This window comes from Tachypleus tridentatus, chromosome 6 (genome assembly GCF_004210375.1).
Source record: "Tachypleus tridentatus isolate NWPU-2018 chromosome 6, ASM421037v1, whole genome shotgun sequence".
Lineage (NCBI taxonomy): Eukaryota > Metazoa > Arthropoda > Merostomata > Xiphosura > Limulidae > Tachypleus > Tachypleus tridentatus.
Window position 1 is genome coordinate 116137124 of NC_134830.1, and position 25081 is coordinate 116162204.

At 34.5% G+C, this 25081-nt stretch overlaps 1 protein-coding gene across 1 annotated transcript in view; it reads right to left on the reverse strand.

The window, feature by feature from the left end:
* Positions 1 to 24875, reverse strand: part of LOC143251695 (protocadherin-15-like) — a 38541-nt gene extending 13666 nt beyond the window's left edge. Inside the window, exons 1-15 of the mRNA XM_076502944.1 lie at positions 24746 to 24875; positions 23068 to 23136; positions 19711 to 19919; positions 19103 to 19195; positions 16441 to 16548; positions 12328 to 12429; positions 9677 to 9802; positions 8085 to 8175; positions 6953 to 7233; positions 6021 to 6076; positions 5700 to 5784; positions 3949 to 4080; positions 3439 to 3497; positions 1359 to 1628; positions 30 to 427 (exon numbers count right to left, since the gene is read on the reverse strand). Coding sequence (XP_076359059.1) covers positions 73 to 427; positions 1359 to 1628; positions 3439 to 3497; positions 3949 to 4080; positions 5700 to 5784; positions 6021 to 6076; positions 6953 to 7233; positions 8085 to 8175; positions 9677 to 9802; positions 12328 to 12429; positions 16441 to 16548; positions 19103 to 19195; positions 19711 to 19919; positions 23068 to 23136; positions 24746 to 24875 — 2166 coding nt within the window. The 3' untranslated portion in view covers positions 30 to 72. The remainder of the gene's footprint in view (positions 1 to 29; positions 428 to 1358; positions 1629 to 3438; positions 3498 to 3948; positions 4081 to 5699; positions 5785 to 6020; positions 6077 to 6952; positions 7234 to 8084; positions 8176 to 9676; positions 9803 to 12327; positions 12430 to 16440; positions 16549 to 19102; positions 19196 to 19710; positions 19920 to 23067; positions 23137 to 24745) is intronic.
* Between the last annotated feature and the right edge of the window lie 206 nt (positions 24876 to 25081).

Genomic DNA, 25081 nt, shown 5'->3' on the forward strand with positions numbered 1-25081 from the left:
TGTAGTAAATTCTAACACATATAACTTACCGTCTTTTTTTGGGGTTTTTTTCATCTTCTCAATGTACTTCATCTAATCTGAGAGGACAATGTTGGTTTTGTGCTCTTCACATTCATTAACTGCTTGGTCGTTACAACTTTGTTCAAGCGGACTTTTTTGTGGTTGATCTGCTTGAGCAAGAGAGATTCCTGTTTCCTGGCTATGAAGAGAATGCAACATCACTGAAACTGGTTCGTTAAAAGAAGTCTTGGAGCTTCTAACGTCTGCTTCAGTGCGATCAACCATTTGAAGTATGGACTCTTTCTTTCCAACAGGATCTGTGTGAGACTGATTGTTGGCTGGATAGACATAGTCAGTGTAAGTGGTAATCTTTTGGATTGAAGGATAGTCCTCAGTGGCCGTCGAGTGATGGTCAAGGTACTGCTTTCTATAAAATCAAACATATGTAAATATTTATGAAAATTAAATTATATGTGATGGATAGGATTGGATTACGTAGTATTGGCAAAATGAGCTGTATGAGTAATGTATGAGCAGTAAGAATAAAATGGGCAGGCATTTTGGCAGAATGGAAGACAAGAAATTGCCCAGGACAACAAGGTAGAGAGGACCATTACGAAGAATGAGAAGAGGATAGCGAGATGCTATTACCGAGAACACTTTTGATGTTGTTATAGAAACTGAAATACTGTCAGAGGTTGCACAGGACAGTGAGAGATGGACCGATCTTGAGGTCGAAAGACCTAGGTGCTAGAAGAGTGAAGGGTCTGTGTGAAAGAACCATAGAACGTGTTATTAGTGAAGATTCAAGCAAGAAAAAATACAATGATAAAAACAGTGCTTCCCAAACGTTTTGCAGCACATTAAAATAATTCCGTATGACAGGTCTAGTGTCACCTCCGACTAAGACAAACAGAAGTTACAATCGTACTTTGTATCAAGGAGAAATTAAATCAAATTTGAAATTTTAAAAAATCATTAAATGTATAATAAAGTTACACTGATAAATAAAAATGAATTAATAAATTTCATGTCACACAATTCGGAAGCACTATTTTAGATCGCCCCCCAGTGGCTCAGCGGTGGGTTTGCGGACTTACAACGCTAAAAACCGGGTTTCGATACCTGTGGTGGGCAGAGTACAGATAGCCCATTGTGTAGCTTTGTGCTTAATTAAAAACAAAAAAACAACTGCTTTAGATATTACATAATATATATATATATATCACAGTATTCACCTATATATTCCAACTTCTACTGTCAAAGTGCATGTTTCTTGCGTGTATTATAACCAAATATAGTGCTATAATATAAAACATTGTTGTGGAAAACGAGTACTTGCATTACACTAGACGTACCTTTTTAGTATATAGATGGTTAGAGTGGTAACCACCAGAAGAAATAATCCGAAGAGAACTCCAAAGACAACCATTATCACGAGGAAGCCCTCTTTAGTCTCAGACTGTAGCTTATTCTCCAATATAGGAAAGTGAATGATCAGGGGGACACTGGTTTGTCGGGGAGGATCTCCACTGTCTGTCGCAACCACAAATACGTGACATACACTGGTATTAAGTAACTCCAAGTTATCGATTCTTATTTCACCATCACTCGACACTTCAAACACCCTGGTTAAGAAAAAAATAATGCACTAATGAATTCTAATTATTTTAGTTTGGAAACTAAACATCGTGAGAACTATCAATAACAATTTATATTTCATTAAAAATACTATTGACTATCAAATTGGACTCTTAATCGCATGTTAAAAAGCTCTATCACTTTACCAAATTTGAAAAAACCCCATAAAACTCAAGTACTTTTTTATATTAAATAAAGTTTCCGTACTTTGGATACGAAAGAAAGAAAATAAAGCAAAAAGAAACACAATTAAAAGTGGAGATGTTATATCTCAGGTAATTCTTAATGAAGTCTCTTCAAATTTAGTATGTAAGGTATGAGTCCAATATAGCACATCCATTCAAAATATGTAACAGTTTGAGTTACTAAAGTCCAAACTACGGAAGGTAAAATATCGTAAACCATCTTTCTTGTTAATATCACACTCTATTCTACAGGGTTTCCCCCACCTCCCACAAAACACACATTATGTATCTTCATGAAAATCTACAAATGTTATAATTTCATTGTATAGGTCACTGGTTAGGCCACATTTAGAGTACTAAGGAAGAACATTGAACTTTTGAAAATAGTTCAGATGAGTGTTACTAAAGTGGTACCTGGAATGGGGCGTTGTCATATGAGGAGAGGTTGAAATCTCTCAAATTGTTTTCTCTTGAAAAATGGAAAGTTAAAGGGAATCTACTTTAAGTGTGTAACATTGTAAAGGGAATTGATTATCTTCAGGCATCATCATTTTTGATAATTAATGATGAAAATGGTGGGACTAGGAGACACAAGCGTAACCTTTGGCAGGATAGGAGTCGTCTTCGGTTAAGACATTATTATTCTGACAGGGTGATTGGCTTTTGGAATGATTTGTCTTCAGAAGTTTTGTAGGTATTAAACTTAATTGAGATTAAAATAACGTGATAAATATATGAATATTAAATCATGGATTTCAAGTTTTTTTAAATTTATTTAGTGTTTTTAGTTTGGGATGGGGCAGCAGAGATGGACCAATAGATCCCTTGTTCCTAAACAGTGTGTTATGTTGAACCACCTAAACATACCATAGAGAGCAAAAACATCACTTATGATACCTTTAGATTTCAGGAACAAGATAGTTTGATATATAAAAGAGACCAGACAATAATATTGAACATGAGCCACACAGAAGGAAAATAAAGTTAAAAGCAGCTGTTTTCATCCATCTAACTGATTATACACCCAGTCAACCGAGCAACAAAATCAGTTAAACCTTGATAATCTGTTTTGAAAGTACCCATATAGTTAGTTAGTTCAAGTCCTAAAAACGAGATACCTCTGTTTAGAGGATAACACACTAGCCTGTCTATAAGGAAGATCCAAGATCGAATCTGTCCACCACAAGCACAGTCTATTTTGGAACTTTTCTGATAATGGAAGAAAATTAGTAGTTGTAATATATCTAGTAAGTAATAATAAAATCAGACCAATAACTAATTACTAGTAAGAGTTATGTGATGGTATAGGCCACTTACAACGACAACCTTCACTGTTCTAATCTTTCATGAACGTGGAATTAGTTTTTCAATAAACACAATCTTTTATTGCGTTCAATCAATTTGAGTTTTTCAAAAAATAGAAAACAATAATATTTTGTATTTACGTATACATATTCAAATTTAGATATATTGATAACACAGTGGTTAGGTAAATAGTCTTAGCAAACTTAAGTCAAATGCATCACACTCAACTGGTAATGAAGTTAAAGAATGTTTTTCCAATCATACGTTCCTAAAAGTAGTTAAGTGCTTTATAAGAACAAATGCTTACTTGGAAAACTTCCCTTTGATCTTCAAGTCTACAATGTCATCGACGTCTTCGTCAGTTACCTAACCGCAGACAACGTAATTTTTCAACCTTTCATATGTAAACAAGATACGTAAGAGCTGTTAAAATGCATCGGACTTTAAAAGGTTTAGTAAACATTAGTGCCAACAGATAACAATACATATATGTTTGTTCTTCTCAGTAGCTTCAGTCTAGTTTGTGTTATATTGTTATACTTGGTTTAAGCGTTAAAAATAAACAATTTCTAATATCCAACATTCTTTTATTGATTAATAAAATAAAAGATTTTTGTGTAAGTGTTTTTAGTTTTTAAAATAATATTTTATTATTATTCAAATATTTTTAAATTAATTCTTTTATGACTGACTATGCAAATTTTTTATAGGAGGCTATAACAAGGTTAAAAAATTTAGATTAGGAAGTTGTAATTAATAATGGCAAAACAGATCATAATTTGTAGGTATATACAATGTTCTTGTTAGAACTACTTACTTCAACTTTACCTATTAACATTCCAGTTTGTATCTCCGATTCTTTTACTACGAACGTGTAATGTGTCTCAGTGAATACTGGATCGTTGTCGTTAACATTCGTTACGGTGATGTTTATATGGGCAGTGTCACTCTGAATAAAAGATATATGGCAAAAGTCAAACCAAGTAGCGAGGGTTCATAAAATAATAAAATATTTCTAGTGTGACAAAAAAAAAAAGAGTTGCTGACGACTGAATTTGAATATTTAAACCTAGCACAATACGTGAGATTCAAACACCATAAGCTATAATACACATATTTCTTTGGTTAAATAACAAATAATTTCTTTCTGTGAACACACGACTCCATTACTGGAACCTCTTACAAGCAAAATATTAAATTAAGCCGATAGTTAGTAGAAATAAAATATAAACAGTTTCTATAGGTAGAATACTACTAAACCATGGCCGGATTGTTAGGGCACTCGAATTGCAATCTGAGGGTCGCGAGTTTGTAACCCAGTCACACTGAGCATGCTTGTCCTTTCAGGTGTTATAATGTTACGGTCATTCCTACAATTCGTTGGTAAAAGAGTAGACTAAGAGATAGCGGTGGGTGGTGATGGTTTGGTTTGTTTTGAATTTCGCGCAAAACTACTCGAGGGCTATCTGCGCTAGTCGTCCCTAATTTAGCAGTGTGAGACTAGAGAGAAGACAGCTAGTCATTCCCACCCACCGCCAATTCTTGGAGTACTCTTTTACCAACGAATAGTGGGATTGACTGTCACATTGTAACGCCCCCACGACTGAAAGGGCGAGCATGTTTGGTGTGACGGGGTTTCGAACCCGTGACCGTTGAATTACGAGTCGAGTGCGTTAATCACCTGGCCATGTTGGGCCAGGGTGGTGATGACTGTCTGCCTTCGCTCTAGTCTTTCACTCCTAAATTAGGGACGGCCAGCGCGTATTTCAAAAACAAGCAATTGTTAAACAGCATCTTTACGTCTATTAACTTTAAACACGTTGTATACGTTGAATATGGTCCTAACTTTTTTAAAATAATGTTTAAATAATGTCATTTTAACAGTCTCATATCATATTCGTTGGTAAAAGAGTAGCCAAAGAGTTGGCGGTGGGTGGTGATAACTAGCTGCCTTCCCTCTAGTCTTGCATTGCTACATTAGGGACGGCTAGCGAAGATGGCCCTCGTGTAGCTTTGCGCGAAATTCAAACCAAACCATATCATACACGATGCTTCGTTTGAAAGGTATTCGTTTACTGTTTTAACTCTTCCTTTAAATACCTGCAAATATTTAAATAAACCTGTTATTATAGTAAACACAGAAGAACGTTCTACTAGTCTGGCCGAGAACAATGTTTAGCGTATGCAATTCTGAGCTGTATTAGTGAGTCATCTTGTCTGTTTATTATTTTATGATAGAACAAATCCGGACACTTGTAATGTTGAGATTGTCAAAAGGAGTCACTGATTTATTACTGATAAGTTTTGACATTTGCCCTTAAGATGTTTTAATGAATCATCTGCTTGATTATTAGTTCAAAATGTAGGGAAGTCAGACATCTCGTAAATGTTTAAAAAATTCATAGTGAACCGATATACCTAATCCACCACATATAAATATTTTATTTTTATGAAGTTAAATACAAACTACCACTTACTCTAAAAAGACTAACTTTTACGAATTACAAGCAATAACTTCAAAAATACGAATGATGAGAAAACCTGGAACAAAAATAAAACCAAACTTACCTGGTTACCGTCAGACACAATTACACCAAGGAGAAGTTGCTGTTGACGTTCAAAGTCCAAAGGCTTAGCAACGACGATTTCTCCTCTACAATAAAGGTAAGGGGTATGCTAGTTAAACTTTACACCTCTTAGTGCAATAAAGCAAGAACCTTCGTGTATAATCCCAACTTCACAAAAGTATAGAAACACAAAACTTCGTTGCTCAAAGATTGTAAAAAATAGATGGCGCTCTCAGACTTGGAAAAATAAAATACCAGTACAAAAAAAAGTTTTAGAGATTACATATAATAAATGGCAGCAAAAAATAATAATTTAACTCACGTGTTTCTCACAGAAAAATGGTTAGCTGGATCATCAAAAAGCGTGAACTGAACATCCTAAGCAATAAGAATAATATTTAGTAAGCTTCGTTAGAAAATGTACAGTTTAAGTATAAACGAATAATCCTACTTTCACCTACCTAATGTCCAAGCTTAGAACTGTTTTTACCAATGAATTCAACAACCAAAGGCTGCTTAAAACAGATTTGTAAGTATTTAATATTGACTTCCGAGTATCTAATACTGAATTGTACGTATTTAATATTGACTTCCGAGTACCTAATACTGATTTGTAAGTACTTATTGTATTAATATAGATTTGTGAGTACTTGATCAGATAATTCTGAAATGTATTGTATTATATACTAAAACAAAAGAAATCAAACTGCAATTCCTTTCCTCTGTCAAATTCATATAAATAATTTAACTAAACAAAATAAATAATCAGAGAATGGTTAAATTTAGTCACAAAAGTCGAATTTTGTTATAAATGCGACTTTTAAATTATGTTCATTTACTAAATCACCTATCAATTACAAGTTTATAAATTGTTACGAATATAATTTTCTTACATATGCTTTTCATTTTTGTACAACTGGTTATTAAAGTGTTTTATGTGATTATTTCATTTAAAAGTGAGCAGACGAAGCAAGTGACGTCAGACAGATATATCACGTGATTACTCTTACGTCAAGACTATGTGTAAGCTGTCCAATTTGTGGATAGTTGTAATAAAAATGGTGCTTCTGTGAACGTAGGTTTACTCCAAATCAACTTGAATTTATTCAGATATTCAATAATTTCCGTTTCAAACATATTTTTATATAAAATCTTTAATGATATCCGCCAAGATATGGCCTAGTGTTTAATTAAGACTTACTGTCTTATAACAATCAAATTATATAAGAGAAGAGAAATATATATATATATTACCTTTGAATATTTTGATGTTTGGACACTCATAATTTGGGCACCGATTGGAGTATCTTCCGACACGGTCGTGACATAATGGGTCTGCAAAAACCTGAGGACACTAAGTACTTTCTGGTCAGTGAAAACTGTTAATGTAGTTATAGAATATCGGTCTTTATTGTCCACTTGTGTGGCTTTAATAACCAGGATCAGGGGAAGAGGTAGGTTCTGAGGTATGGCCTTTAAAATGGTGATATTTCCAGAAAGTCCATCAAGCTCAAAGTATGAATATTCTCTGGAATCTGACAGAGGGTAAAACGAATGTGAAAATAAATACAGTTTGGTTTAACTTCCATGGCGTTTAAGAATTTAGAAACTTAAGAATATTATAGGATATGCAGTAGTTGATATAAGATTTATTGATGTAAAGTGTGGTATAAATAATTTAAAATTCTAATGAAAAAAATATTATCACAATTATACGTAAAACTAAATTTTATTTACCGGTAGCTGAAAAGTCCAAAAAACATAACGATTTATAATTCTTATAAAAATATGTTTTTTAAAATTTAAAAACAAATAATCAGTAATATGATAAATCTAAACGGATTAAATATTACATGTTGTAGCCCTGAAACAATTTCATTATTTTATCTGACTGGCGATTTTTGTTTGTTTGTCTGTCTGTTATAGAATTTCGCGCAAAGTTACACAAGGGCTATCTGTGCTAGCCGTCCCTAACTTAGCAGTGTAAGACTAGAGGGAAGGCAGCTGGTCATCACCACCCACCGCCAACTCTTGGGCTACTTTTTTACCAGTGAATAGTGGGATTGACCGTCACATTATAATGTCCTCACGGCTGAAAGCGAAAGCATGTTTGGTGTGACGGGGATACGTAGCTGCAACCCTCGGATTACGAGTCGAGTGCCTTAACCACCTGGCTATGATGAGCCTCAGGAGTGACTGAAGCTTGAACGTTTGAAAAGGAAGAAATGGAAACTTCATACATTAGATTACACAAAGCTTGAACGATAAAAAGGAAGGAAAACTTTTTACACTTAATTGGCTAACAGTTGGAATATTGAAAAAGGAAGAAATGGTGACTGTTTAACTTAATTCGCTAGTAGCTAGAATGTTGGAAAACATAACTTACTTGAGCTAAAAGAATACTTAATAGTAGCTTTAATATCCACATCCGGGTCTTCGGCTTGTATAGGACTTGGTGCTATTTCTAATTGCATTCCCTAAGCGTTACAAATACGATAATTTTAAACAGTATGAAAACTTTATTACAAGAGGAAAGGTTATCAAGGTTGTGTTACCTAAAGATACAACTTCTTGTATACAGCTTATAGTTACTCTATATCTGTTTTCCGCGTGGAATCTAACCTCGGATTTTATTGTTGTAAATCCATAAACTTACTGCTGTCCCATAAGAGAACTTTATTTTTCAATAGAAAAGCTCCATTGGACTGTCTTCTGTGTTCGCCGCAGAGAATCGAACCTCAGTGTTGCAAGTCTGTAGAATAACCGATGTCCCAGCGGGGACAATAAGTGTGTCCATTTTAAGTTTGAGCTCTTTTTTTTACCACAAGAACAAATTCTTACTGATCAGAACTCGATACATGTATAATGTAATCAAATGTTTAGCTGCAGTTGCTATAGTTAAGCAAAATTTTTAGCCACAGAAAAGCGGCTCATAGAACGTTTCTGAGTTTTTTAAGTGTTTGTTTCTTTCAAGCTCCATCATCCATTGACTGATTTGAAAGTCCCCCGCTGGTACAGCGGTGAGTCTACGGATGTGCAATGCTAAAAGCAGGGGCTAGATTACCCTTGGTGGACTCAGCAGATAGTCCAATGTGGCTTTGCTATAATTAAAACACACACACACACATTGATCTGAGATCTAATTACAGTTTTAAAATTAGGAACCCTTTCGATTGGTGTATTTGAGCGTGCCCAGAGCCTCATAGATTAATTTACTCTAATCAAGCCTAGAAGAATTTCCATTTGAGGGTAAGATAGTAGAGATCCTGATGAGTAATAAAATGAAATCAGACGTATGCGCACCCCACTCTTGGCATTTCTGGAGCACAAGTTATAGTGAATGAAAATGAAGGAGAAGATCTCACAGATTAATTTCTTCTAATCCTGCCTTAAAGAATTTCAAGTGCCGAGACTATTGATGATTCCCTTTTGTTTAATTTTTTTACATTATTGCCTATTTGCAATATTATATTGTGCAAGCTGTATTTACTAGACAATGATTTCGATTATACGTTAAATCAAGCACTGTCTTGTATATTCTTTATCTTTTATGAACAACACAAGTTAAGGTTTCAGTGAGAATGGTCATTAAACTTAGCACAATGATACAGAATGGGTTTGTTTAGGTACCATCTCTAAATATCAAACAAACTGGAAGATGCAAGACATTCAGTTTTATAATTGTTCTGCTTTGCTATAAGAAAAACACACACACTTATAATTGTTCTACTATAGTGTGTTTAATGATATATTCATTCAGTTAATTAGTAATTAACGTGAATTACAGAGAACCGTTTATTTAAAACAAAAGCCAACTGATTATGACAAAGAATGATTAAAAATATACCTCAAAACCCTCTTATGGTAGTTGAGTATGTGAAATACAGCAGAACTGACAACATCACCATTAGCTAAACGATCAAATATATCTGTTGAATAACACGAAGCAACTCCAAAGAAATATAAGAAAAAGCTTACAGCACTCGGGTTTTCAGGTATTAAAGCTGTGTATTTATCGGCTTGGAATTTCGGATTTTGGTCGTCAGCATCCACAACGTGAACTGTCAAGGTCGTGAAGGCCCTTTTTGGGGGGTCCCCTTGATCCTAAATAATAATAATTTAGTAAATAAAGAACAGATGTCACATTGTTGTTTAGAATGAAGACATATTTAGGCTTTTTAACCTCCCCCACTGGAAGGTTGTTTGCTGTTATTTTTATTAAATTTGCGAAAGGCTATACAAGGGTTATCTACGCTAGCCTTCCCTAATTTAGCAGTGAAGAACTAGAGGGAAGGTAGCTAGTCGTCACAAGCCAGTGTCAAATCTTAGGCTAATCTGAAAGGACGGTCATATTTGGTGGAAAGAGGATTCCAATCCGCGGATCTTAGTTTGCGAGTCAAGCGCCTTCCCTCACCGAAAGTAAACACAGACTTTGATTTCACCCCATGTATGTGTGTTTGTGTTTGTAAAATTTAAAAAAAACAACAATAAAACTTGAATGGATTTGGAAGAAAGTAGTTATACATTTGTAACATGACCCAACTTAGAAGTGATTAGTTTTTGAAGGTCAAAGTCACAACAAGGTCATGAACATCCAATGTTACGTATTATAATTAATCCCGGACGAATCTCCAATTTATTGTGTTACGTGCGTTACTTAATGCGAGTTGAAATAACCGAGAATTTAAATTTAGAAGTTGTTTAAATGATATTTGCCAATAAGATTTATATTCACAATTTTCTTTCTTAACACAAATATATTTTAATAAGCAAACAACGATACAATTCATATTAACGGTTATTACAAATATTGATTTACATATAAGAGTTTTACAAACTTACAAATTATGCTGATTCTTTTATCTGGTCCAGAACTAAATATTTTATCGATGGTCCAGGTCCACGACGAGCAAATTAACCTTGAGTTGATATTGTTACACCTCGCCTAAGCTAAAGCTGTCTTTTTTTGACTGGTCTCACATCGCTTGCAAGCTGAGTTTATACTGAAGAGGATATATAATGTCCTCATAGAAAAACCAACGTTCAAAGCAATGCACTAAAGTTGAATGGTTTGTAATGTTTGAACTTAATAAATGATCCTGGTCAAATTCTATAGTTTTCCGACTTATAAGCGATAATTGCAATTATAGCTTCCAAGGATTATAGTATAGTGACTGTGGCGATCAACAGTATTCTGTCTCTTGGCGAGTTGGTTTATACAGTTTGAGGCGAGATTCTCGAACGTTCAACAATGTTCGAAAACACGTAAACCCCAAATTGCTTATTCTTGCTCTCGAGAATTTTCTACAAATTCAGAGAACAGACGGGATTTGCAAAATATATAAACAACACTATACGTGACATGCATAAAAACTATACTGAAGGAAATGTAGGTATTAAAAATAAACGTAAAACGATAAATCCGTCACACTAAAAAACTCCAACCTGTCAACATAGGAACCAATTTTTCAAACTGTTTGTGCTTTATAATTCAATTTTGATGAAACTTGGTGGATATATGTAGAATATTATTCCCCATTGTCCTACCTAAAACCTATTTTATTAAGAGTCAAATATGACCCATGCTACCTGGCGGAGGTATCCACTTTACTAAGGGCGCTTTTAGTTACCATACGTGTAAGCTAGCCAATCTCTCTCTTTATGTGTTTTGAATGACTGTTTCAGCAACAACTGAGTACGCGAAGAAAAAACAAACATGAAAGTCCGTTCAAATACAGTAACTTTATTGCAGTTTGAAAATAAATTTTAGATCGAAATACTTCATATTAATTCTCTCCATGACTAAAACACAATAATTTGAACAAAGAGAAAAAAACACTCTCCAGATACAAAAAAGTGAAAGCTTACAAAGAATTTACTAGCGTCTACTGTGTGATAAAATAAGAAAACGTTTCGTACCTAACTATTTATATTTACAATCAATAAAATCAGTGTTATATTCAATGATAAAGGACACATATAACAAAATGTCATCCATCAAGTGTCTGACAATTCTTTCAGACTTAAAAATATTTAAGACAAGCTACATAATGAGCTGTTTGTACTATGCCCACCACTATCATCAAAAACCGGTTTCTGGCGTTGTATTGTTATAATAAGGATGTTTGTTTGTTTTTGAATTTCGCGCAAAGCTACACGAGGGCTATCTACAAGGGCTACACGAGGGCTACTCCTTTGCCAACTAATAGTGGGATTGACCGTAATATCATAACACCCTCACGGCTGAAAGGGCGAGCATGTTTGATATGGCGGAGATTCGAAGCCACGACCCTCACATTACGAGTCGAGCGCCCTATCCACCTGGACATGTAGCATAACGAACATTATACTTTGTTAAACTGTGTTCTACTATACACAGCTATCAGAACATGGAACATTAGAATTTCATATGTTTTGATAGATATGACAAACAAGAAATAAGTTGACAATATTCCTGTACGGTCTGCGTAAGACATTAAAAAAGATCATTATTTAAATTTTTTTAAAAAAACAAGTTCACTAAAAATTCAGTTGCAGCTGTAGGTGTCGCTGTACCCTTACTGCCAAAGACTTAAAACTAGAAAATGCTTACAAAAAATCTGATATTACAAAACATGAGGCCATTTTACCTGGGTTATTATGGTTACTGTAAATCTGCGTAGAGTCTCGAAGTTTAGTGGAGAATTTAAGACGAGAAAGCCTCCAAGTCGACTTTCAAACCTCAAAAGATCCTACGAATGTATTGGTCATTTACAATTAGAAACATTATTAGGTTTCTTACTAAGGATAGAACAATCATCAATCTGATAATAAATGTCCTACATGCTAACATGTAAAAACCGCGATATTTCAATAGAGAAATAATTAACTTAAAACTGCACGAATATTTATATTATTCAAATATGTTTCTTACCCATGAAGTATATAAGAATTATAAGTACCATTTGTTGAAAGTTTTTTGTTTAAAAGAATGGTTGATTAGAGCGAAATAAACGAAAAAAAAAACACAAGAAAAAACAATAATATTGCAAGAATTAGGGTCGACCCTTCTGTTGGAAGATTTAGCTTTAAATTTAATATATTTGGGACAATCACATGACGTCTTCATAACCATTTGTTTTACCGAGAGATAATGATAGGATGTGAAAAAATAGAATTTATAGAAATGTCGATCATTTGACGAAAACATAAATCAGTATTCTAATTTACGAAATGGAAACTGGTTTGTTTGTTTGACTTCCAAGCGCGTAAAGCGTGTGACTCGTAATCCGAGGGTCGCGGGTTCGTGCCCGCGTCGCGCTAAACATGCTCGCCCTCTCAGCCGTGGGGGTGTATAATGTGACGGTCAATCCCACTATTCGTTGGTAAAAGAGTAGCCCAAGAGCAGAAATTTTATGCAAAGTTAAACAAAGTGCTCTCTGCGCATAGCCGTCCCTAATTTTGAACTGATAGACCAATAGTAATTCTGATAACCCTTGATTGAAGGCTGATAGACCAATAGGAATTCTAGTAACCCTCCATTGAATGCTGATAGACTAATAGTAATTGTAATAACCTTTCATTGAAGGCTGATAGAGTAACGGGAATTCTAACAACCCTTTACTAAAGGCTAATAGATCAAAAGTAATTATAATAACCTTTGATTGAAGGCTGTTAGACCAACAGGAATTCTAATAACCTTTCATTGAATGCTGATAGACTAATGGGAATTTTAATAACCCGAGACTGAAGGCAAAACGAAAAACAATTACTGTTATTCATAAAAAGATGAAAATGCGGTAAGCTGTTCTTGTTCCTGGGGCGTTAGCGTAGTGTTTAAGGCAGTTGAGTGGCAATGAGAAGATAGTGGGTTCAAATCTCCGTTGCCGAACATGTCCGTCCTTACAGCTGTGGGAGCGTTATGATGTTCTGGATCAATCTTACTCTTCGCTGATGAAACTGTAACCCAAGAGTTAACGGTGAGTGGTGTTGACTAGCTGCCTTCCCTCTACTATTACACTGCTAAATTAGGGACGGCCAGCGCTCATAGCCCTCGTGGAGCTTTGCACAAAATATAGGTTGTCTTTAGGGGATCATGTCTACTGCGACTGGGATTCGAACCCGCGACCCTCACTGGGGTTCTTGATCCATTACTTGCCCGTATTCCGATTGATTTACACGGAATTTGTTACAAAGATACTTTTTCAAATGGTCACAATTAAAGATATAGACAGTTTTGAATTTTTTGTCTTTTGGTCAATTTTTCAGTGAGGGAAGCACAACTTTTGGTATTCATGAGTCAATCAGATTACAAGGAAGTTTATACAAAAATACCTTCTACTAGTTCCAGATACTAACGTAGTAATTTACGATTTTTTGGCTATGCTAGGAATATCGTAGTAGAGGCAGATTACATTACATTATATTACATTCGCTCACGCATCTTTAATCTTACACTACTTTTGTTTGACCGAGAAATGGAGTTTGCCTGTTACTTTTATATACTCGTTGTCACGTATATAACATCCGATAACCATGTGCTACTGATGCTATATTTAGCAACTTACTTCCTCAGTGCTACTGATGCTGTATTTAGTAACTGAGTTCCTCAAAGCTAGTGATGCTATATTTAGTAACGAACTTCCTCAGTGCTAGTGATACTATATTTAGTTACTTCCTCAGTTCCAGTACAGTAACGTGTCATAGACGTATCGATTCTTTGAAGATCAAATCAATATTTTCCAAGATCTAATAAAGTAATCCGTGATGACGAGAAAACCCACTTGTAGAGAAAATTATATGTTTGAAAACGGCTGATATGGATAGAGAAAGCACTATCTAAAGAAGCGAACAACGTTTCGACTTTCTTCGGCTATCGTCCTAAACTTCTTAATTACAAGATAATTTATCCTTATTCCTTGTCCTTCGGTCACTCTGTGGGATGCTTTAGATATTACAACACTAACATTTGGGGTTAGATCTTCGCGGATTATCTAACAGCAAAAGATCAACCTTTCCCTGTTTAGTGATAAAAGTTATTTCTTATTTAGGATATTTCTTTTAAAAAAAATAACTTTATTGAAACATAATTAGATTCACAAAAATGTTTGAAAATATTAACATGTTAACATTGTTAAACAGTAGTTACTTCTACAACGTGAAAACTAGTTAATTATTATAACTTAAACTATCCAGCTATTTTATATTATGACAAGTTTCAATGGTCAAGCATTATCTACTTATATATCTAAAAACATTATAGAGATGGTCGAAAGCATTATGTCAAAAGTATCTTAGACCTCAACACGTCGTTACAGTCCATGTCGCCATATACCTTTGTGCTCCATCTGACGACCGTACCTCTTAAAAATAACCTTGCAATGTAGTGTTTACTGTAAAAGTTCCATCATGAGGCCGTTATACGGAAAGCACACCAATACGTTCTTTAGGCTTTCCATTATCCATCTAGTTAACTAGGATTATGGTGTCCCAGCGCCCACTTAAACAGTACGATCCCATGGAAATGCATAGATGCTGCATTCGACAACTTTACCAATATATTTTCATATGGAACACGTGCTCGCTTCGATGTCCACCTGCTTTTGGTTTGTTTTTTGTTTTTGAATTGTGTGCAATGCTACATGAGGGTTATCTGCGCTAGCTTTCCCTAATTTAGCAGTGTAAGACTAGAGGAAAGGCAACTAGTCATCACCACCCACCGCCAACTCTTGAACTACTCTTTTACCAACGAATGGTAGGAATTACCGTAACATCTAACGTCCCCACGGCTGAATGGGCGAGCATGTTTAGTGCGACGAGGAACCCGCGACCCTCAGATTATGAGACGGGCGCCATTATTATCTTCTTTTGATACGCGACGGTTAAACAGTAATGTCATGGAAGCGACTTGCATCCCTTTTCCAGGTGAGAGATCTTCTTGGCTATGTTGGTACCTATTACCTGTAATACATGGACGGCTTTTGCCATTGACTTCTGTGTTCATGAATTCCACCTGTTACGATACCTTACACTTTGCTTACCACGAGTGAGAAAAGACTTGTAATTCTTTCTCCGAGTAATCTTGGTGCTCTGTGTTGGACAACAATCATTTATTTTCCAATACCTTTAAGTACAAACGCTTTTCCCGTTTCAGTAATTCTAGATAACCAATCAAAATTCATGATTATAAGTCGAGTATAGTAAATGTTATGTCCAAAAGGGCTGTTGCATGCCATTCCCAAAAGCGATCGATTTCTAGTGACATCCTGATTCTTACGTAACGCCAAGCAATGTCCAAACATAATTCTGACTCACGCCTTTCTACTCCGGCTTAAAAAACGGTTATGGTTGTCACGTGACTTGTCGAATTAAATATTAAAACTCGTATTAATATAATAAACTCATCTCTCTGTATAAGTTATCAGTAAAAGAAGATATACTGCCCACCTCGTTGTACTGAAGTTGTGTTTGATTTAACATTCATAGTTATCAGTGAAGAAAAACGTTATCTAGTTCTTTATTACTGAAGTTGTATTTGTTTTAAAGATATAAGTTATCAGTAAAGAAACAAACATTATCCACTTTTTTATTACTGGAATTGTGTTTAGTCTAACAATATAATTTATTAGTAAAGAAACTGTTTGTTTTACAATATATTTAATCAGTAAAAAAACTGTTGACCACTCAAAGTAAACCTTCTCGATCATCACAAAAACTTCAACACTCTACAACATTTCACTACAAATTAAAGTAGGATTACTCACCGAATGAGGACCATCTTCAATAAAGTATTCCACAGTACTGAAAGGACCTGCTTGGTCATCATCAACAGCTTTAATAGACTGCATTACCACTGTTCCAACAACAGTAGCCTATCAGACACAAGGTCATGAAACAGTATTTAGTAGTTAAACAACTTTAAGACATATAAATTTGAAGTTAAATTTGCCCTCTAACTTTCACCGTCTAGTTTGAAAACTAAAAACACCTGCTTTAAATATCACATATATTTGTGGAAATGGTAGACCAACCTAAGATATCACACATATTTTTTGGAAGTGGTAGACCAAACTTTGATAATTACATACATTTATGGAAGTGGTAGATCAACCTTTGATGACTATGTATATTTTTGGAATTGATAGACCAAGCTCTGATGACTATGTATATTTTTGAAGTGGTAGACTAATCTCTGATGACTATGTATATTTTTGAAGTGGTAGACCAACCTCTAATCACTATGTATATTTTTTGAAGCAGTAGACCAACCTCTGATGACTATGTATATTCTTGGAAGTGGTAGACCAACCTAAGATAATTATATACATTTCAGGAATTTGTAGGTCAGTCTATGATATTACACATATTTACGGAAGTGGGAGGCCAAACTTTCATAATTACATATATTTATGGAAGTGGTAGACCAATCTCTGATGATTATGTATACTTTTGGAATTGGTAGACTAAGCTCTGATAACTATGTATATCGTTGAAAGAGGCAGACCAACCTCTGATGACTATGTATATTTTTGTAATTAGTAGACCAACCTTTGATGACTATGTATATTTCTGAAAGTTGTAGACCAATCTCTGATGATTATGTATATTTTTGTAATTGGTAGACCAACTTCTGACAACTATGTATATTTCTAGAAGTGGTAGACCAACCTATGATGACTATGTATATTTTTAGCAGTGGCAGATTAACCTCTGATGACTGTATAATTTTGGAAGTGGTAGACCAACCTCTGATGACTGTATATTTTTGGAATTGGTAGATCAACGCCTGATGACTATGTATATTTTTGTAATTGATAGACCAACCTTTGATGACTATGTATATTTCTGGAAGTAGTAGACCAATCTTTGATGATTATGTATATTTTTGGAATTGGTAGACCAACCTCTGATGATTATGTATATTTTTAGAAGTGGTAAACCAACTTTTGATGACTATGTATATTTTTAGCAGTGGTAGATTAACCTCTAATGACTATGTATATTTTTGAAGTGGTAAACTAACCTCTAATGACTATATATATTTTTGAAAGTGGTAGACCAACCTCTGATGACTAGGTATATTTTTGGAATTGGTAGACCAACCTATTATGACTATATACATTTTTGGAAGTGGTAGACCAACCTAAGATAATTACATATATTTCTGGAAATGATAGACCAACCTGTGATAATTACATACATTTTTGGAGTTTGTATGTTAATCTATGATATTACACACATTTATGGAAGTTATAGGCCAAACTTTTATAATTACATACATTTATGGAAGTGGTAGACCAATCTCTGATGATTATGTATATTTTTGGAATTGATAGACCAACCTCTGATGACTATGTATATTTTTGTAATTGATAGACCAATCTCTGATGACTATGTATACTTTTGGAAGTGGTAGACCAACCTCTGATGACCATGTATATTGTTGGAAGTGATAATTAGGTACACTTCTGGAGGCGGTAGGCCAATGATTACATATAATTCTCTAATTATTACGGAACCCATTCAGTAGGTAATCCTTCTATTAAGTCGACAAATGTTCTTTAAATCATGAAGTATACTAGAGATCCAAACATACTATGACTTTTGCAGAACACTGACATTGAAAGCTGTTTATTTTCAATGTGAACATATGAAGTTATTACATAGGAACAAAAGTAGGAAACGTCCCAGACATTGTTAAATATATCATACATTAAAGGTCGCTTGTTTTCGAAGTGATGTCATTGCATTATTAAATAGAAAGGATACACAGGAACCTTTCCTAACATTGTGAAACAATATATAAACTGAAAGTTGCTACATCTTAGAATGGTGCAGTGGAACTTAAAAATTAAACACGTAAAATCAGGTGACGTCATTCCTTTCCTAGAAACCATGATGTGCACTGAAAGTGTTAAATTTCAGTAATTCATTAGAAATTTCATTTTTACTCGCAAATGGATTATTTTCTAATCAGATTCAACTAAGTAATTACAAGCCAGACACTAACTGCAACACAATGTCTCATAATTAAGTGATCTAAAATGGTTAAGATGTGGCTAATGGATTATTTACCACTTACTAAAAGAGTAACTGGATCGTTTATGACTTCTTTGGAATACAAAAGAAAACTTAGTATATTTAAGGAAATCTCTTGAGGAAATGATAGTAAAGAGCAACCTTCGTTGAAACACCTATCTTACTTATGTTACGAGTGTAGGGAATTCAACTGTTCTAACGTCCCCTGCTGGTACACAGGTAAGTCTACGGATTTACAACGCTAAAATAAGGGACTCGATTCCCCTAGGTGGACTCAGCAGATAGCCCGATGTGGCTTCGCTATAAGAAAACACACACATACACCTGTTCTAACCATACACCTGTTCTAACATTGACAGTAACTATAAGATATGTTGAAATACCTACCTCACTGATGTCAACAGTGTAGGGAGTTCCTATAAATCTGGGGGCATTATCGTTGGCATCCGTCACTATAATACGAACTGGGATAATAATACTCTGAAAAAAAGATAAAACATGTTCTATACAACACATTTCATGACATTGTAGAATATTAGTAATGAAGTTTTAATTATTGTATTGTTTAAAACATTTATCAAGCACCAAAATTGGCTTTCAAAGCAATCCTACTATATAAGCTATTGTCAATCACTAATAGCAACTATCCTGGCTATCAAAGCAGTATTGTAGTAATGAACGTTTGTTTAATATTTCTGAAGTGTGTCTGTAGGTTCCAAATAGACCTAAATTTTATTTTCAAAACCTGAAACTGTAGGTTTTTGCTTTATTTCACTTTACTCTTATTTTATCCATTTCAAATTAAAATCAGAGATGTGTAAAAGCAGGATTTCGGATCTGTCTTTTATCTTCTACAAATCACTGCCCAAGAGGCCTTTTCTTCACCACTAGAACTCGTTAGTTGGGCTGTACGATGAGAGAATTTTTTTTTCAAGTGACGAATCATGTGAAACAAACATATTTGTGTGAATATAGTTAGTTACCAAGTGTCTTACCGGATCAGACGTCTTCTTTTTGGAGCAGCTTATGTCCACCATAACGCTTTGAATTCCTTCCAATCCTTCTTTGTCCAGTGGTTTTTTGAGAATGAGATTCGTAGAATAAGGTTCTATAGAAATGGGATGATTATCCCCTTTCAGAGACAGCACTATGTCGCCATCTTTATTAGGGTTCCCATCAACTTCTAATCTACCAAGTACGGAGTCTGTAGAATATTACAAAATGATGTGTATTAGTATTGGTTGGTTTATTGCATATTAACTTGGTAGATTAGAAGTTGATGGGAACCCTTATAGTCTTGTGCTATAAAATCAGTATGGATGCATTAAACACTTATAAGACAGAAACAAGAACTTAATAAGAATAGACGAGAAGTGTATTATTTTTGTTAGTGGAAATGGTTCTAGGAGTTCCTTTTGTTAGTGGAAGTACATCTAGCGGTTTATTTTGTTAGCGGAAGCGTGTATAGGATTTTTTTATGTTAGTGGGTCTATGGGTTCCTTTTATTAATATAAATGGGTCTGGAGGTCAACATTAGTGTTACCCCATCGCCTTCAACATCTTAACAATGGTATTAGTACCTCATCACGCAACATCCAGAAATCGTCTGAAACTTTGTGTTGTAATGTTTAACATTATTGTCACGACTCAGCAACCATTCTTCAACTGAAGAATGCCACAGTGACAGAGGTTCGGTTGATTTATGAGGAAATGTTACGTGTTATCATGTTTAATAATATCGTTACCATGAACGCGGTAGCCGAAAGAGTCAAATGAACACGTAATATAATGACACATTCAAATGTCATTTCTGAAAACGAGTGGAATATATTCTTCGTAATTACTTATGTTTGTGTTTTACTTGGTTTAACTCCAGAAACATCCACACTGATATTTTAACCACCCTTTAGCATGGAAATATGTTTTACTTTAGCTTACTCATTCCATTCTCTTTGATCTATCCACATTCATGATAAAACTCGCCATATAAATATTTAGGTCAAAGTCTGTTTGGTTAGTTTGATTTTATTTTCGCACAAAACTACTCAAAGACTATGTGTGCTAAGTCGTCCTAAATGTAATGTAACAGACTAAAAGGAAGGCAGCTAGTTAACGCAACCCACTGTTAACTCTTGTGCTACTCTTTAATAATTTGGCTTAGGATTTCGATCTTCCAACCCACAATTTGCGAATCAAGTTCTCTAACCTTCAGGGTGTGCTAGGCCTAAGTCAAAATGAACATGAATTTACAATTTCTGATGTTTATCGAACGCATAAAGTTAAATCGCTCAATAAAGGGCAACAGTTTAAATATTACAATTGAAAGTAAATTATTGCCAAAAATTATAATAATGTAAATATTTATAATTTTATAAATTCGTAAATATCTGTTGTAAATACATGTGAAATTATTTGTTTTATAACAACAATACAGTACAATTCAATTATGTATACAATATTTACCAATATATTAACTATACACAGGCATACATTAGGGAGCTTAAACCTAACGACATTATAGAAATAGAATTCCTATTTAAAAACTAATTTTATATTAACATAGAATAAATTGCTTTAGCCCTACCCACATGGTGACTCAGAATGCATTATTTGTAAAACAGCCGCTACTTCATATCTCTTCAGAGTAAATGTTTGCTTTCACTGGTTGGTCTTAGGCTTAGTGGCAGCACGCAAAACGTTTCTTATTTACCACTTGTACATTATGTTTACCATTCTTATTTCTACCCTTTAACTGTGTGAAACAGAGCAATTGTCATCAAGTCAGTCAGGAAAAGTTTGTTCGTTTGTTTTTTGAATTTCGCGCAAAGCTACACCAGGGCTATCTGCACTAGCCGTCTCTAATTTAGCAGTGTAAGACTAGAGGGAAGGCAGCTAGTCATCACCACCTACCGCCAACTCTTGGGTTACTCTTTTACCAACGAATAGTGGGATTGACCGTCATAATATAACGCCCCCACAGCTGAAAGGGCGAGCATGTTTGGTGTGAGCGGGTTTCGAACCCGCGACCCTAGGATTACGAGTGGAACGCCTTAACACACTTGGCCATGCTGGGCGCGTTAGGAAGAGAATTTGAGTGAATCTCTATAAATAATAATACCCTTGCATTTGTCTGCCCAATCGTTTTCTCTCAAATTTCTCGATCAAACATTACAAATATCATATTATTATATAGCATTTGGCCGAGGAATTCATATTGTTTTTTCCAATCGTAATCACCGTGCCTCCTTCTTAATTAGTGAAATATTTTTGATGCAACGATTATAATATACGATAATACAATGCCATTGTCATCACGTGACTATTGCCTTCGATTTCATCTTTAGTTTCTTTTATTTGAAAAGTATTTTATACATACAAACACTTAACTCACATGTACGTTTCTTACAGTTGCTTTGGGCTTTTAGACTTATTTAGATCTAAAAGACACGTGCGAAATTCGTTCAAAACCATATATTAATCCGTTTGAGGACAGGCATTCAAACGTTTCTGCATAATCAGCTAAGTTTGCCTTTATTACAACTGTACATTTACTTTGCAATAATTTAGCTTCAGTTCATTTCTTAGACTGCTATAAACACCTTTCAGCTAGGTTTTCCTTTACTACAGGTTTTATTCTTCGTTTCTATAAGTTTGTTAGTTTCAGTTCGTAAAACCGTGTCATACACTGAATGTTCATAACTGTTTCATACTTTGTACATTATAAATATCATTACTTTAACGTTTACTTCAAAGCTAGTTTTCTTACATAAAGTTTCGTACTGTAGTTTTATTAAATAAAGTCATATCTATGAGTTTGTTTGTCTGACCGAATAATGTTTTTCCTCAAGCAGACCAATATTTACTGATCTAACACATCATGTCTGCAAGAAAGCGCAATTTAAATGACACGCGCAAAAATGGTAAAATAAAGAAAATTGAAGTGAAGGAACGTAAAAAATACTCCAAATGTTTTGTGGGTCACGACTAATAAATAAATAAGTGATTACACTTAAAAACGAATTGGGCCCGGCATGGCCAGGTGGTTAAGGCAGTTGATTTGTAACCTGAGGGTCATGGGTTCGAATCCCTGTCACATTAAACATGCTCGCCCTTTCAGCCGTGGGGGCGTTATAATGGTACGGTCAATCCCACTATTCGTTAGTGAAAGAGTAGCCCAAGAGTTGGCGGTGGGTGATGATGACTAGCTCTCTTCCCTTTAGTCTTACACTGCTAAATTAAGGACGGCTAGTGCAGATAGCCCTCGTGTAGCTTTGTGCGAAATTCAAACAAACAAACGAATTATCTGCTAACCCTAAAACAACTGCAGTTTTATATCAAGTTACTGTCCTTACCAACAGGCAGAGCTTCATTTACGATGAATGTTTCAGAGGAACCGCCATTTGTTAGGTAACAACGATTATCTGTAGAAGTTGAAAATATCGTAATCAAAAAACACTTTAAAATTGTACTCCTTATGATTTATCTAATAAAACTAATTTCTTTAACATAAAAAAGGCCTGGTAGGAATAAATGTATACCCCAGTTAAACATATAAACAAAACCTCTGTAAATTGTAATTATGAGATGATTTATGCAATGGCTCAGAAATAAGACCCTTTATTTACAAACACAAACATATCTTGTGTAATTATTTTGTTTAGAACATGCGACACACTGCTGATTTAACATATAATGTTTCGTTTCGTCTTTTCAAAAAGTGCATTTATTGCTTATAGCTTAGCAACATGTAAGATGTTTTAAAGAGATCTATTGAGCTTTTTCTCAGACCGCACAATCTGAGCTAGAATTATCAGAACACACAAGGTGAGCAAAAAGTATAAAAGCACAAAATATGAGCAAAAATTATTAGAGCACATATGTTGAACAACTATTATCAGATCACACAAACTGAACGACAACTATCAGACCACAAAAGCTGAGGTGGAAGAGATATTACTACAGCTATATTCACCGTAGAACGTAAAAAGATTATTAAATACAAGAAAAGTTAGTATAAACAGCTTGAATGGTATTAAGTAGTTTTTGTACCAAAACTAAAACATTCAACTCTACTGTTATTTCTTAACCCATCAAACTTATGTTGATTAAGTGTATAACAGTGCTAAGTTTCAAGTCAATCTGCCAAGAAATAAAAGGATAATGACCGATTGAAAAGTATTTCGAAGAGAAGAAAGAAACAGTGGAGAAGAAACAACAGACAAACAGCACATAAGTATGTGTTATCCTGGTATTGGTTGGATTTGTACTAAGAAGTGTGTTATTTCCTGGTATTGGTTGGTTTTGTACTAAGAAGTGTGTTATTTCCTGGTGTTTATTGGTTTAGTACTAAAACAAATGTTGAGTTTTACTCAATTTGGACATCTGTTTCACACATTTTTCAGATCTTGGCTTTTTACATGAGTTCTGAAAATCCAAATTCCGATATTTATGTTATACGAGTGAGCAACTGGTTAAAAAGATCTTATTAACTGAGAGAAATATAAACACGACGTGAAGAAAATACAAGCAACACTTACAATCAGATCTGGAGGTTTCAATGTGTTTGTGTGCTTTTCTTGTAGTAAAGCCACATCGAGCTATCTGCTGTGTCCACCGAGGAGAATTGAACCCCTGATTTTAGCTTTGTAAATCCGAAGACTTACTACTGACGGATATTTTAATATTTTCGATTTATTGCACATGTAATTAGATGAGGCACGAAAAAAAAAAAATTATTTTTCGAGATATCCTACCAACGACTTAAGAAAACACGACCTGTCTGGAATTGAAGGCATATAACTGAAGTCTCTTAAACGATGGTTCTATTAACTGAAGTTAACCTTAATGAAAGTCAACTAGAGGCCATAAAAGGTATCAAATGAAAGTAATGGAATTACAAAAATCGTTAAGTAGTAATATTAAACTGTAAATTTACTATAAAATATCTGGTTTAACTATCATCATATATTTCAATTACCAAGATAAAATGTTTATATGTAATCTCCAAAGATATGATATTTACACACTAACCTTCTCCTTCGGATACGACTCCAACACTAACTAGTAGAACACTCAGCAGGTGGGCTATGAAAAGGTGTGAAATAACACCTGAACCATTGGATAAGGAATGGTTAATCCTTGATACAACTTTTCCTGGCATTTAGTCCAACTTCAAGGTCACCGGGTGGTGGCGCTGCGCCCAGTTTTTATCTTCTCATTTCAAAAACGAAAGTCAATAATTAATAGAAAGTGATACCCGTAAATGTGACTTACAAATACAACGACTTCTTTTTGTTGTTGTTGTTAAATTGAAGATTAACTTGGAAAGTGAAACGTTGTTCTCTGCTTTATTAGTGAAAGTGTTAA